This window comes from Strix uralensis, chromosome 1 (assembly GCF_047716275.1).
Source record: "Strix uralensis isolate ZFMK-TIS-50842 chromosome 1, bStrUra1, whole genome shotgun sequence".
NCBI classification, from domain to species: domain Eukaryota; kingdom Metazoa; phylum Chordata; class Aves; order Strigiformes; family Strigidae; genus Strix; species Strix uralensis.
Genome location: NC_133972.1, coordinates 80,358,327 through 80,371,839, shown reverse-complemented (window position 1 = coordinate 80,371,839; position 13,513 = coordinate 80,358,327). Strand labels below are relative to the sequence as shown.

At 37.8% G+C, this 13,513-nt stretch overlaps 1 protein-coding gene across 7 annotated transcripts in view; it reads left to right on the top strand.

The window, feature by feature from the left end:
- Nucleotides 1–13,513, top strand: part of FARS2 (phenylalanyl-tRNA synthetase 2, mitochondrial) — a 255,190-nt gene that overhangs the window by 33,188 nt on the left and 208,489 nt on the right. Inside the window, exons 8-9 of one of the 7 annotated variants that reach the window (XM_074872532.1) lie at nt 535–739; nt 1,248–1,300. The exons of 4 other annotated variants lie outside the window; for them this stretch is intronic. In XM_074872532.1, the coding sequence (XP_074728633.1) occupies nt 643–739; nt 1,248–1,300 (150 nt within the window). In that variant the 5' untranslated portion in view covers nt 535–642. Of the gene's footprint in view, nt 1–534; nt 740–1,247; nt 1,301–10,599; nt 10,620–13,513 lie in introns of those variants that run through there. 2 more of the 7 variants (XM_074872580.1, XM_074872572.1) reach the window with 2 other exon arrangements.

The following is a 13,513-nucleotide window of genomic DNA, read 5'->3' as shown; positions in this document are numbered from 1 at the left end:
CAAAAATGTGTTTATATTTTCTTCCATGTTTTTTTAGACAGTTACTCTGATCTATGGTTTATTACAATAATTAAGTATTCTCAGATGTTAGCAGATGCTTGTTTTACTATGCAGAAAGTTAGTGTTCCCCAGCTTTGTTCTTTATACAACTTCACTTTATTGATGGATTTGAGTTGAGTGCATACAGTTTTTTTGGATCTTACTCATTTTCACAGAAGAAAAAATATGAAGAAACTTTCCATGAAACATCTGTTTCTTGGTTTTGCTCCTTTCTATTTGGTTGTATGAGATGAGGACTGTGTATGTATGTGCCGAGTTCAGAATATAGTTCAAGCTTCAACCCAGACTTTGATCCAGCCTTCCTCCATTCCAATAATAATAATTTGCTCTAAGTGAAGGAAGGAAAATAAATTTCTTAACGTGCCTCAGACAAATTTGTATTTTAATTCCACCTTGTCTGCTGTTCTCAAGTAAGGAGACGCCTTTATATTATTTGGTTCTGTGATGCCTGGGCCAGCAGGTCTCTCCTTTCAGATCTGAGGGGCTCATCCCCCAAGCTGCCTGGACAAATGGCAGGAAAAACGGCTGCACAATCGTCTCTTCTCATTACATCAGCAGAAAACACAAGCTATCTCAGATTTCATGCCATCTGAAATTCGGACCAGTGCACTGGATCTGTTTCCTGGGGCGCATCGCGTGCAGTCAAACCCCAAGGTGATCTGGCTGTCAGAAGGAATCGGTAATGAATGAAGCAAATGGTTGCTATGACTGTTGCAACATGATTGCCTTCAGTGCTGTTTTACTGCCTTATTCTGACAATGAATTAGGTCTAGGATGCATAGGGGCAAATAAAGAATAATGGAATAAAGTATAAATGTATAACTCTATAAATCTACCTCAATGTGCAGTGTCTGAAAGGTTAATATAATATGTAATAGTTAATGTAAATGCTGACAGCTCACGTACTAAAGTGGCTTCTAAGAGATAGCTGCGACCATACTTATGTTACTAACCAAAAAAAAAAAAATCTGATTTCTGTATTCTGGTGAATTTTACTTGCATATTAAATTAAGATACTTGAAGAGCAAAATCTGTGGTATTTGGGGTTTGCTATGGGAGCCCTGTAACCTTTAAATCAATTTAATAGCAGTATGCAATAGCATTTGCTAAACCATGCTTATGTTTAGGGAGTCTGGTTCATCAAGGATATCTTAAATTATTGGGTTTCACAACATTTTTTTTTGCAGTGGTGGTGGTGCCCGCAGCATCTTCCAGCTCTGGGCAAAGCAGTTACATATATGTAAGTAGAAGTTTTTTGTTACCTTGGCGGTGTTTATCTTCTGCTTTGAAGTAGCTTGCCATGGTTTGAAAATACATTTCTCCAATGTGTACTCTGAACATTTCAACTTCAATGTTAAAACAAAAAAATATTTTTCACCTTTGTTACTTAGTGCTTTTACTCAATTGAATGAAACGGCCAGTGAGTCATTAGGTGCTTTCTAGGGAAAGACCATTCTGCAGTTACTAAGCTTTCCACTTTTGTGGAAAGTGGAAATCCTCCTTTACCCAAACCTGTGAAGTCTATAATTTTTTGAATTGGAGATTTTTGCCAAAGGGTTTTTTTTTTGTCAGGAAAAAAAAAAAAATCCCAAACTCAGTAAAATCATTATTCTTTTGAGATTACTTCTGAATGACTCTGTGTGTGTAGGAACATACCAGTTGGCATCCATGCTTGCATACGTTTGAATGATGGAGATCCTGAGGGGAACCAGGACTTGCTTTGGGAAGTGATTCTTAGAAATTTCTGGATGTGTGGCTTACAACATTATGTAGGACCTTCCTCTACAAGCAAAAAGCCTTTGGCTTTGCTGAGTACTTTTATTAAGCCATTAACAGATATGCTTTAAAACAGATATGTCTTGTACAGATGTGTTCAATACTGATGATACTGGTGTGGCCAAATCTGACGTGCAGGAAGAACTGAGCTGATTAAATGAACAGATGCCATTCAGATGGTAAAAGACTGTTCTAAACTCTGCTCTGGCAGTTTTCAACAAGTGCTTGAAAAAGGAAATGAACATTTTTATTGAACAAGTTGTTATTCAGTTTTAATGTAAATTTATATTATTCTGCAACACTACTGCTGCTTCATCATCTGTCAGTAGATCTTCTGGGGGCCAGATCTTTTCAGTCTCAGTAGTCCTGCTAAAGTCAGCGTGGCTGCTCTGTGCAGTTCTTTTACACAAATAAAGGAGGAGATATAAGAGGAGGAGAAGGCACATGTGACTGTTTTGTCACATGAAGCCTGATCACTTTCTCTTCTTTTCCTCCAGATTCTTGTCCTTATTGTGCTGAAATTTACTTTAAGAATTGACAAAAGAAGGATTTTCATCAAACTCTGAACGATTGAATTGTTATGCAATTTTTACAGGAATTCACCAGGCAGAGGTCAAAAAAAAAAAAAAAAAAAGATCTGTATATCACTTCAGGCCAAAAATTTGGCAAGATTATTTCTTGTTTCAAAAGAGAAAAATTGCTGTGCCTCATTAGATTCATTCCACAAAGTGGTATGTTTCACCTGGTGTTATCCATTGCTCCATAGAGTCTGCCTTTAAAAGGGGAAATGCTTCAGGAGATCTGCTAAAAGTCTTTTTCACTTTAGATTGCTGTAGTCATTGATTGGTATTAGCAGATGAAAACAGCTCTTCCCACTTCCTGCAAACCCTATTTTAGGTACTTCAAGCATGGACAACTATTTTGCAAGTTAGTAGCATCCTAATGTGCAGAGAAAATTAAGAGTTTCAGATATACTTAAAATTGTGAGGAAAATCTATTTTAGGTTAAAATCAGTGGATTGTTGTCCCCTTCACCTTTGCTATTGAAACTCCTGTATTGCAACCAAATCATATGGTTTAAGTTGTTATGCAACATGGCATTTGAGGGTGTGAATGACTGTATGCACATGCTTACAGCTCCAGAAAAGGATTCAATGAAATGTGGTGGATCAAACAGCACTTGGCTAGCTTCAAGTTTGTGCTTGCACTCGAATTCGAGTGGAATCAAGCATGAGTCTAATCCAAAATCCAGTAATTAAAATACAGTTGAAAGACTGTGAGATGATAAGACTTTGGGGCAACTCTTAAGTTCTTTGGGGTTTCAGTAAGTTTGCAAATTATACTGCTAAAGCCTCATTTTTCTCAAGTACATAATTAGCTTAATTTTTACCCTGTGTTGGTACCCTCTGCAAGCCCAGGTAAGGGCCTTGTGCATTGAGATGCTGAGCAGAGCTGAGTGAGTTTATGATTTTATTGGAAAGAGTGAAAAATCAAGCAGGGTCTAAGCTGATGCCAAGACAGACTTGGCAGGAGAGGAGAGGAATGGCTGATTATCAAATGGAAATTCAGGGAGATTTGAGACCCCGTATGACCCGTGAACAAACGCCCCAGCATTATGTATATGGGGCAGCGCAGCATTAAATTTTAATGCAAATATCCCAAGTCTGTGTGCTTTTATTAATTGTATAATCAATGGAAGTAAGACATTTAAGATTTTAGCCAGCTGAACAGTAATGGCTTATGTTGTAAGGTATAAAAGTTTAACCATCACTTCTGTACAGTAGTTTGAATTGGTATGACAACTGTTGTTGCTTGCAAGTCACAAGTGGTAATCTTAAGATCATGACAGTAAAATTTTTATGCTGTACACTCACCACTGCATTTTATATACAGTACACCAAAAATCTTTTACAGAAAAGAAGTTTATTTACTAACAGTTTAGAGGGGTTTACATTTTTATTGCAGGTAGTTTTCATTTCCCTCATCTGTAAATCTACTCTTTAGTTATTTCATTGCTGCATATAGTCAAGAAAGGAAGATACTTTAATACACATATAAGAAGCCTGTAAGAATTATTATACTAAAATTCATATCTAAACAAAGGGCTCCTAAGATTTAGTACCTTGAAACTTCATAGGAAATAATATGTGCTCTGTAGCAGATGAAAGGTGATAATCCACCTTTTCCCATATGAAAAAATTGAGATTTTTAAAACAGGTTCATGATTTATAATGTAACGTTGCCTGTCCTGCTCCAAAAGTCAGAATAATTCTGGAAGAGGAAAGCCTTAATTTTTGTGTGGTGTGGTGTTTTTTTGTTTTTTTGTTTTTTGGTTTTTTTCTTTTTAAAGAGAGGAGTGGCTGCTGGTCAGGATATTTCCATAATATGAAATATGATTAATTTATTTATAACTATGTGGGATAAACTTTATGTGAAGTGGTTTGAACATCTAAGAGGATTTTGAAATATGACAGGTTTAATTGGTTTCCAAGAGTCATAGCATATATACTCTGTAGAATAAAGATGTTCCAGAAAGGTGGATGAATAGAACTTTCAAGCAACTCACATGACACAAATAGGAGGTCTTGCCTGAAATTACCTTATGGAGACGCCCCACATTCACATCAGATCTGTGTTTGGGTGGGAAATAATTTTAAAAATATCAAGAGCATTGTCAGTTCTTGTATTTTTTCTGCCTCAGTTTTAAAATAGGTTTCTTGGATTACTTATTTGGTGTAATTTAAGCCAGTTGAGCGTTAGTAAAGTTTAAAAATTAAAAAACTAGTGTAGGGGTTACTCAGAGCAGGATTAAGCATGGTCTGGAACATGTTCCTCCAACCTAAATACCCCCTAATTCCTGTTCAGAGTTTTCTTTTGACGGACTAGACATTACATACCTGTGAGTAACCACTTTTCTCAGGGACAGAAGTGGAAGTGATGAGACTCACCTCAGGACTACCAAACTGACATTAGATCTGTAAGGTCAGGGAGAAACACAGTTCTGATTTTTACTTGTTACATTAGGTGGAGAACTTCACTGGACTGTCAGATTTCTGAAGACAGCACATCTCCGCTGTGCTAAGGCTGAGGTTAGCATGCTGTGCACAATTTCCTGTCCTTTCTTTACAAGAAAATTGTATCTGGTTTTTCTACACAGGATAACACAGGATATCCACAGTCTTTTGTGGTGTGCTATCTTGTGGGACCTGGATGACACCTTGCTGCTGATATCTTTGAATTGACTATCGGCAATTTCTATGGTTTTTTTTGTTTGTGTTTTTTTTTTTTTTTTTTTTTTTTATCCCAAGTGAACGTGCTGTCCTGAAAAAGCATTAAAACCACAATTTGTGTTCAGGATTACTCAAAATTTAACATCTCCCTTGGAGACCAGTGCTTGAGTCTTACACTTGCTAGAGGCAGAGCAACACAGAATGCATTTATTCTGGCTGAAGTAGACTTGCCACTGAGAACAATGACTTCAAATGAAATCTTTTTTGGAGAGGGAGATTTTTTGTTTGTGTGTTTGTTTTATTGCACTTCTTCCCTGACCATATTGGGAACCTGCCTGACAAAGATGGATGACAGGATATTATAAGAAACAAGAATATGAAAGGAATTTGCTTTAGCAGTCAAGAAGCAGTCTGCTTGTCTTTTTCTATCATTTGTATATGCAATTTAAAAAGAGATTATTCTACTTAGTAGAACTGATAGAGGGGAGGAGAGAAAGGGATTGTTTTCTATTCTGAAAGTGTTTGTGAGGGATACCCTTTATCTTATATTTGTTTCTGATGGAAAGATCAATGGGAAGTCTACCAGGAAAAAGAACAAAGACATTTTGGGAGACATATTGGAAATGCTTTTGATGGGATGTTGATTGCGCTTTTAGTTTTCACTTAATTGGCTTCATTCAGGGAAGGGTTATGTGTGCTAACATCTATGTATTTCATCATCAGGTCTGTCTTGAAGTTCTCTGTCCTTCAAAATGCATTAAGTAATCATGTGGGATTTTACATGATGGACATTTTAAAATATCTTCTGTGTTTGGTTTGTTTATTAGAGGGAAAAAAATTAAAGGTGATTTCAAGCTGCTTTATAAAAAGACCAGGCTGTTTCTTTTCACAATTAAACTTAGTTTTCCTACTGTTGTGTTCTTTCTATAATTACTGGGTATTGCCATGCTCTAAGATGCTCTTTGTTGAGAGCTGATAGGTATGTCAGACTCATTCAAACAGCCTTGAAATGTTATTGACCTCCACCTTGTTTTGTAACAGGATGGGTCTACTTGAAACAGCCTGTTTCAGGGAAACAAATATGATATCCTATTCTTTATCGTGTCGTGACCCTCTTGACCCCTATTGCTGAGTTGCCAAATTAGTAATTTTACTCCTAATGTAGTAGATTCTGTGGTAATATAGAAGTGCACTCTGAAATATCCTTGTCACTGGGAGGAACGCTCTATGGTGTGCAATGCAGTGAGAAGAATTTGAGTTTCAGAATTGCATTTTTAGGTTTTTCAGTTGTCCTGCTTAAAAGGTGTCATCAGATGACTTTCTTTGTATGTTTTTGAAACGCATAAAAACATTAAATGCATTCGTACATGCTATGTATCTGACATCTTGAATGACTTTTCCGTAGTTATGAGCGTTTTTCAATAGGAGGCAGCTGTTACTCCAGTGACATATCATTAAAAATAGATTTTGCTAGATACCACAGGACAGAGGAAAAACAAGTACATTTTTTTTTTCCTCTGCTTTTGCCAGTGTTCACCTGTATTACCTTCTTCTTTTGCCATGAAATAACAGCATTGACAGTGAAGCATCATTTCTGAACTGCTGGGGTATGCACATCAGATGTAGCTAGTTTGGAGTCACTGTTGTTTATATTTTATAGCGATGGGCCTTGTGAAAGCCTATAATGAAAGCCTGTAGTGAAAGCCTTGTGAATAAAGTTCAAATATGCTCCTTGCACTTCTGTTTCAATCTGCTTAGGGGTGTTGGAGTAGCAAACCACAGATTAAAAACTTGTTGCTTTAAGAAAGGAGAAATATTTTATTTTCAAGTCCTTCAAGCAGTAAAGTCACAGGCATCATACAGGTTCATATTGGGCTTAATGCTTAATCTCACTGTAGTCAAGAGTGCAGCCAAGATGAAATGTAAGTAAAGAAAAGAAAAATGTTGGGATGTACAGAGGAGATAGCTTTGGAAAGGTCATTGTATGTTTCGGTGATACCAGTTGAAATATTGAATCTTGAATATTGTATTCAGTTTCAGTCTCCTTATTCTTTAAAAAGAGAGATCAAAGAGAAAGCAGTAGAATCTACTCAAGAATGTAAGTGATGGAAATGATGACTTCTGTATGAAGGAATGCTTAAAAAAATTTTAAAAAATTGCAATATTATGTACGATTGCAGTTTGAAGAGTGGAGTAAATACAGTTTGTCAGCTCAATATAATTTCCACAGACATTTCTGGTGTCTTTCCATTAATTTCAGTGGGAGTTTGTATCTAGACCATCTAGAAATCTTAAACACAAGTAGGATGAAATTATAAATGGAAAAAACCTAATCCAAATGGATTTTTCTCCCTATCCTATGCCATGGAACAAGAGGAAGGGACTAATTGAAACGCAACCATAAGACATTTTGAGTAAATCAGGTACCATTGTTGCAGCATACAATTAACAGGAGGTGTCTGAATGATCACTGCAGTTTGTCTACTGTCGTATTTCCTTCTGTACAAAAAATGCTGGGAAATTTTATAATAGGAAAGGAACATTGTTTTGTTTACTGATAGTACACAGCTAACTGTAGCTGTCAGTGAGCACTCAGAATTTCTTTCTTAAAATTGCTATGAATATTTGTACTCTTGCCAGTTAATCTGAGAGTAGGAATGCCAATGAGGGGAATAAAATATGGAAAATAATGCTGTGTTTTATATAGCACCTGCCATACTCTAGAATGTTAAAGCACTTACTAAATAGATGCTGAGATGGATAAAATATGACAGTGCCTATAAGCAAATACATTACCTGCTAAGCTTTCAGCAATATAGCTGGCATACAGCCATAAGCACCATTAAGACTGTTACGGAAAGAAAGACTTGAATAGACCTCTAAGGGATAACCCCCTATTATGTGTTTCATTAAAAAATTTGTAATAATGATCACAGGAATTATAACATAAACCAAAACAAAACTGGAGAGACCTTGAGATACTGATTAGTCTGTTCTTTGGCCCCAAAAGCAGGCTGAATTTTATACCTGTTTTTTTTAGCACAGCTGTTCAGAAATCTGCATGAAATAATAAAACCACACAAGCCCTCTTTTACAATATGTCACTATTTATAGAAAGACTTCTCCTAATAACTGATACAAGTTTTTCTAACTTTGGTTTTGGTAGGTACGTTGCTGCTTGTCCTAGCTAGGGTACAGTGGAGACAAGGTTATTCCATAGGGTGTGCAACTTCCTTTCAGATCTGAAGATGAAAATGCCTTTAAATTTTTTCCTGTCTAGTCTAAATAGTCTTAGGATATTCAGTCTTTCTACATAGTTCTTCCTTTGAGACTTGTGGTAGTTTCTGTTGCTATCTTTGGACTCTTTCCAACTGCTTCACATTTTTTATAAATGTTATGCCAAAAAATTGACTTTTTTATTCCTTCCTGCTAAACAGGACAGCAGTGCTTCCTATTTTATGGGGTATATAGTCCTGTTTATATTTCTGTATGATGGTTTCTTTTTTAAAAAAAAAACCAACACATTTTGAACTTATATTCAGCTCATGGTCTATTATAACCCCTGATCCTCTTCTGAAGAAGCTGCCATCTGGCTACTTACTTGCTGTGCTGTAGGTATGCAGCTGACTCTCTGCCAAAGTACGGAAACTTGCACTTGCCCCTGAATTGTTCTGTTATTTTTCTGACCACTTCTCTAGTTTGACAGAATAATTTTGAGTTCCAGCCCTGTTAGCCACCATGTCTGCAGTGTTGTCTTTTGATGAGTGACAGATTTAAGCGTGTCCTCTGTTCACTTACGTAGGTTGCTAATGAAAACACTCCTTGAAACTAGACCAAGTTCAGATCCTTGCAAAAACCCACTCAGTACATCTTTTTGGTTTTGCTAGTAAGGTATTAACAATTTTCGGGGGGCCATGTAATCAAAAAATTTTGCCTTCATTCACTAGTAATCTCCTGTAGAAAATACCCGCTTATAAGAAAGCATCCATGAGGGAGTCATCTGCCTTTTCTTTGCTAATACAAGCTGGAAAGCGTAAAAGGGGAATGAGGAATCTCCTGTTTTCTGACCTGTGCGATCTTTTCCCCACCGTTTCTCAGTGAGATAGAATAAAAGTTGAAATTTTTAATGATGCGATGATGCATGAGAAATATGACTGTTTTTTTTCTATGTGCAAAGTAGGACTTTATTGTTGAGAAATGATCTCATAGCCCAAAAATAAAAAAAAAGGTGGGGGTGCTTGTTTGCACATTAATAACTACATGTTTGTCGATAGTTGGATGGAGAGGTCAGGGTATTCTGTGGCTGTTTTTGTACCTTTGGTAGGCCTGTGTTTTCTCAGGTTGGAGTCCTGTAATGACTGGCTGCTTGTAACAATGCAAATCACAGTTGCTAGAGAAGAGACAAGTATGAAAGTATGCTTTCAAATATCAATGAATAGTCTTTTGCATTCAGAACTTACATTTTTACCTTCTTTACTGTTATATACTTTGTGTCATTGTGGAATATACTCTTTTAATTTATTCAATATTTGTATCTATAGAAGGAAATATGGCATGAGCTAAATTGTATGTCATGAAGGCATTTTGTGATATACTGAAAAATACATAGAACTCAATGTAGTTTTTTGCGTGTATGGAGAGAGAGGGCCAAACACAGCAGCATGACTATAGCTAGATGTAAAGTCATCAATATTCTTACTGTGGTGTTTTACTGGTCATGTCTTGTTTGTCTGTGGAATTGAAACAAACACTTATTAAGATTAATCCAAGTCTGCTGATAATTACACTAATTGCCCACAGGTTGCTAATAATAAACCTGTGATTTTTGAGAGAGCTGGTAGAAGTTAGCATGACAGATGTACTGACTGCAATAAATTTGATGCTGTGGAACTTAAACTGAAGAAAGTGTGGATGCCATTAGGATGGAGATTAACATGGTGATTATTTGAAGAGCTGAATGCAGGACATCCATACAGAGATGTAATGTTACTTACACAATATATTTTTGAGTGTATCTAGCATGTCAGAAGGCCATGTTCTAAAGTTCTCAATAAACAGATTTGAATTCCGACTTTAAATGACAAATTCCTGCTGTGTGAAGTACATTTAGTGTAGGATTCAAGCATCAGAACTGTACATGTTTTTATAATTATCTTTATAAGGCTTACCTGGCAATGAGTTGGGTGCTAGCCCTCTGCAAAGTGGCAAATTTCAGCCTTAAGTGTGAGTGTATGTCATCTTCGGGTACACCAGGAGGTATCTTTCTATTGTTTATTTCTCAACTTACAGCAAACTTAGCAAAAGTGCAACAAAAAGTACAGCAGGTTAAAAGACCATTAAAATTTAGCTCTATTTTTTTTTTTTTTCTGATGAAAAATTCTGAGTTTGCTCAAAACCAAGAGAGAAGTGTACCAGAGATGGAAGAGCAGATGAATTCCATTAAGAGCTACAAGGACATTGCCAGGGCCTGCAGAGATGCGGTTAGAAAACCAAAAGCTCAGCTCGAGTTTAAATCGGCCAGAGATGTCAAAAACTACAAAAAAGGGTTCTTCAGGTACGTAAACAAGCAGAAACACAAGGAAAATATTTGCCCCGCTGTTAAACAGGAGAGGTAAATTAGTCCCCAACAATGCTGGAAAGGCAGAGGTTCGCAACACTTCCTTGACCTCTGTCTTTACCAGCACTGTTGCACTCCAGGCCTTGAGGACAAAAATCCAGGTTGATGCAAACACAGACCCACCATCAGTGAAGGAAGAGTTCGTATATGAACTATTACAGGAGCTTGACCTCTCAAGTCAATGGGGCCTGACATTGTCCACCCGAGGGTATTAAGAGAGCTGGCTGATGTCACTGCGAGGCCACTCTCCATAATCTTCGAGAAGTTGTGGAAACTGGGGGATGTCCCAGAAGACTGGAAGAAGGCTAATGTTGCCCCTATCTACAAGAAGGACTTAATGGAGGATCCAGGAAATTATAGGCCCATCAGTCTTACTTTAATCCCTGGGAAAGTTATGGAATGAATCCTCCTGGGGGCTATCACAAGTCAGATGAAGTATGTGATTGGGAAAAGCCAGCACGGATTCACCAAGGGCAAATCGTGCTTGACAAACCTGATTGCCTTCTACGAGAAAGTAACCTGCTCAGTTGGTGTGGGGCAAGCAGTGGACATTGTCTACCTGGATTTCTCCAAGGGTTTCAGTACGGCTTCCCACAGCCTCCTCCTAGAGAAACTGATGCATTACAATCTAGACAAGGGGTCTGTGCGGTGGGTGTGGAACTGGCTGACAGGCTGCACCCAGAGGGTGATGGTAAATAGCTCCTTTTCAAACTGTCAGCCTGTCACAAGTGGGGTCCCCTAGGGATTGATATTGGGCCCAATGCTGTTTAATATCTTCATAAGTGATCTGGATGATGGGATCAAGTGTACCCTGATGAAGTTTGCTGATGATACCAAACTGAGTGGGGAAGTGGACACTTTGGAAGGGAGAGCCGCCCCGCAGGAAGACCTGGATAGGCTGGAAGCATGGGCTAAGAGGAACCTTATGAAGTTCAGCAAGGACAAGTGTAAGGTCTTGCACCTGGGAAAACATAATCCAGGAGTGCAGCACAGACTGGGATCTACCTGCCTGGGGAGCAGCTTTGTGGTAAGGGACCTGGGGGTCCTGGTGGACAACAAGCTCAATAATATGAGTGAACAGTGTGATGCTGTGGCAAAGAAAGCCAGCAGAATGCTGGGTTGCATCAACAAGGGCATCACCAGCAGAGATGAAGTCATTATCCTACTCTACTCAGCTCTTGTCAGGCCACACCTGGAACACTGTGTTCAGTTTTCGTTCCTGCTGTTCAAAAAAGATGTGGACAGCCTGGAGAGGGTGCAGAGGAGGGGGCACAAAGATGATCAAAGGACTGGGAAGCCTGCTATATGAGGAAAGGCTGAGAGAGCTGGGTTTGTTCAGCCTTGAGAAGAGAAGGTTTAGGGGAGACCTTACCACCATGTTCTGGTATTTAAAGGGTGGCTATAAAGAAGATGAAGACTCCCTTTTTACAAGGAGTCATATGGAAAAGACAATGGCTAATGGGCACATGTTACTCTTGGGGAGATTCCAGTTGAACATGAGGAAAATTTGTCACAATTACAACAATCAGCCATTGGAATAATCTCCCCAGGGAAGTGGTGGATTCCCCAACATTGGGCAATTTTAAGATTCAGCTGGACAAGGTGCTGGGCCATCTTGACTAGACAATGCCTTTGTCGAGAAAGGTTGGACCAGATGATCCTTGAAGTCCCTTCCAACCTGGTATTCTATGATTCTATTATTTTGCCTTACCTATTCCATATGGTATGAAAATAAACATTAGAACAGAGAAGACATTTGAAAGTGTAAAAGAGAAGAGACAGTAAAAGAGCTTTCCCTAGTTTGCTACTTTGTTGAGAGAAGAAGCTGGCTTTAAGACTTCAAGGAAACAAAGTCTTGTTGAGTGCTTTATAGTTATTTTATTTTAAATTCATGTAGTGCTAAAGAAGACTGAATACCCACAACAGGTCTACACTAGCAATGATAATGCAGGAAACTACCTTTCACCTGCTTCTGTCTTAATTAGATAGCATCAGCCTGGAAGCAAGAGGTTGTAATTTTTTATTATTTTTTATTCTTTCTGTCTGCTTGTATACAGTATTTGATCTTTTCCTGTAATTATGAACAGAGGTGCTGATTGTAATGGTGTATTTTGTGTGTGATTTTGCAATACTCTGTGATTGAAGTCCCCTTCACTGGATGTAATTCTTCTGTAACTGATGTTGAAATGTTAACATCATGCCTTGATTGCTTTCTTTTCCTTTGAGCTGTGTTTCTTGGTAGCTCTATAGTAAGAAGCAAATGAGAACTGAACAGGGAGACTTCAGTTTCATTCTGCTTAAATTCTATTCTTCACATCTCTTTTGTAAACTTTGCTATGCAGTAAATTCACTTAACATTTTTTTTCAAATAACTTGCCTTAAAAAAGGTTTATTTTTCATGGCATTGCTCTTCAGCTTTGCTGAAGAAAATTTAAACATTCCTATCTAGTCTATTGATCCTTATTTAGCAAGACTCCGCTCTGGTGTGAAGGAATAAACTACACACTGGAAGCAATCAGCAAGTGCTTGAGTCAATCTAATTATTCTGCTCTGCCTCCCAGCAGATGACAGAAAGAAGAATTGGAAAAGGAGAGTTTTCAGCCCAGATGCCAATGTGTGTATTGGAATGTCAGAAAATTAAATGCCGTCAAGGTTCGGGATAGCAGTGTTAACTTTAAGAGTTCAAAAAATTTCATCCTGAGACTTTTCATGCTTCGCTTAGTTACCTGATGAATTTTATAGAAATATTTCCCAACAATTGTTCTACCATGTGTAAATAAATGTCAAAGGCAGCAATTGGGTATGCAGCTTTTCATGGTGGGGTGAAAGAA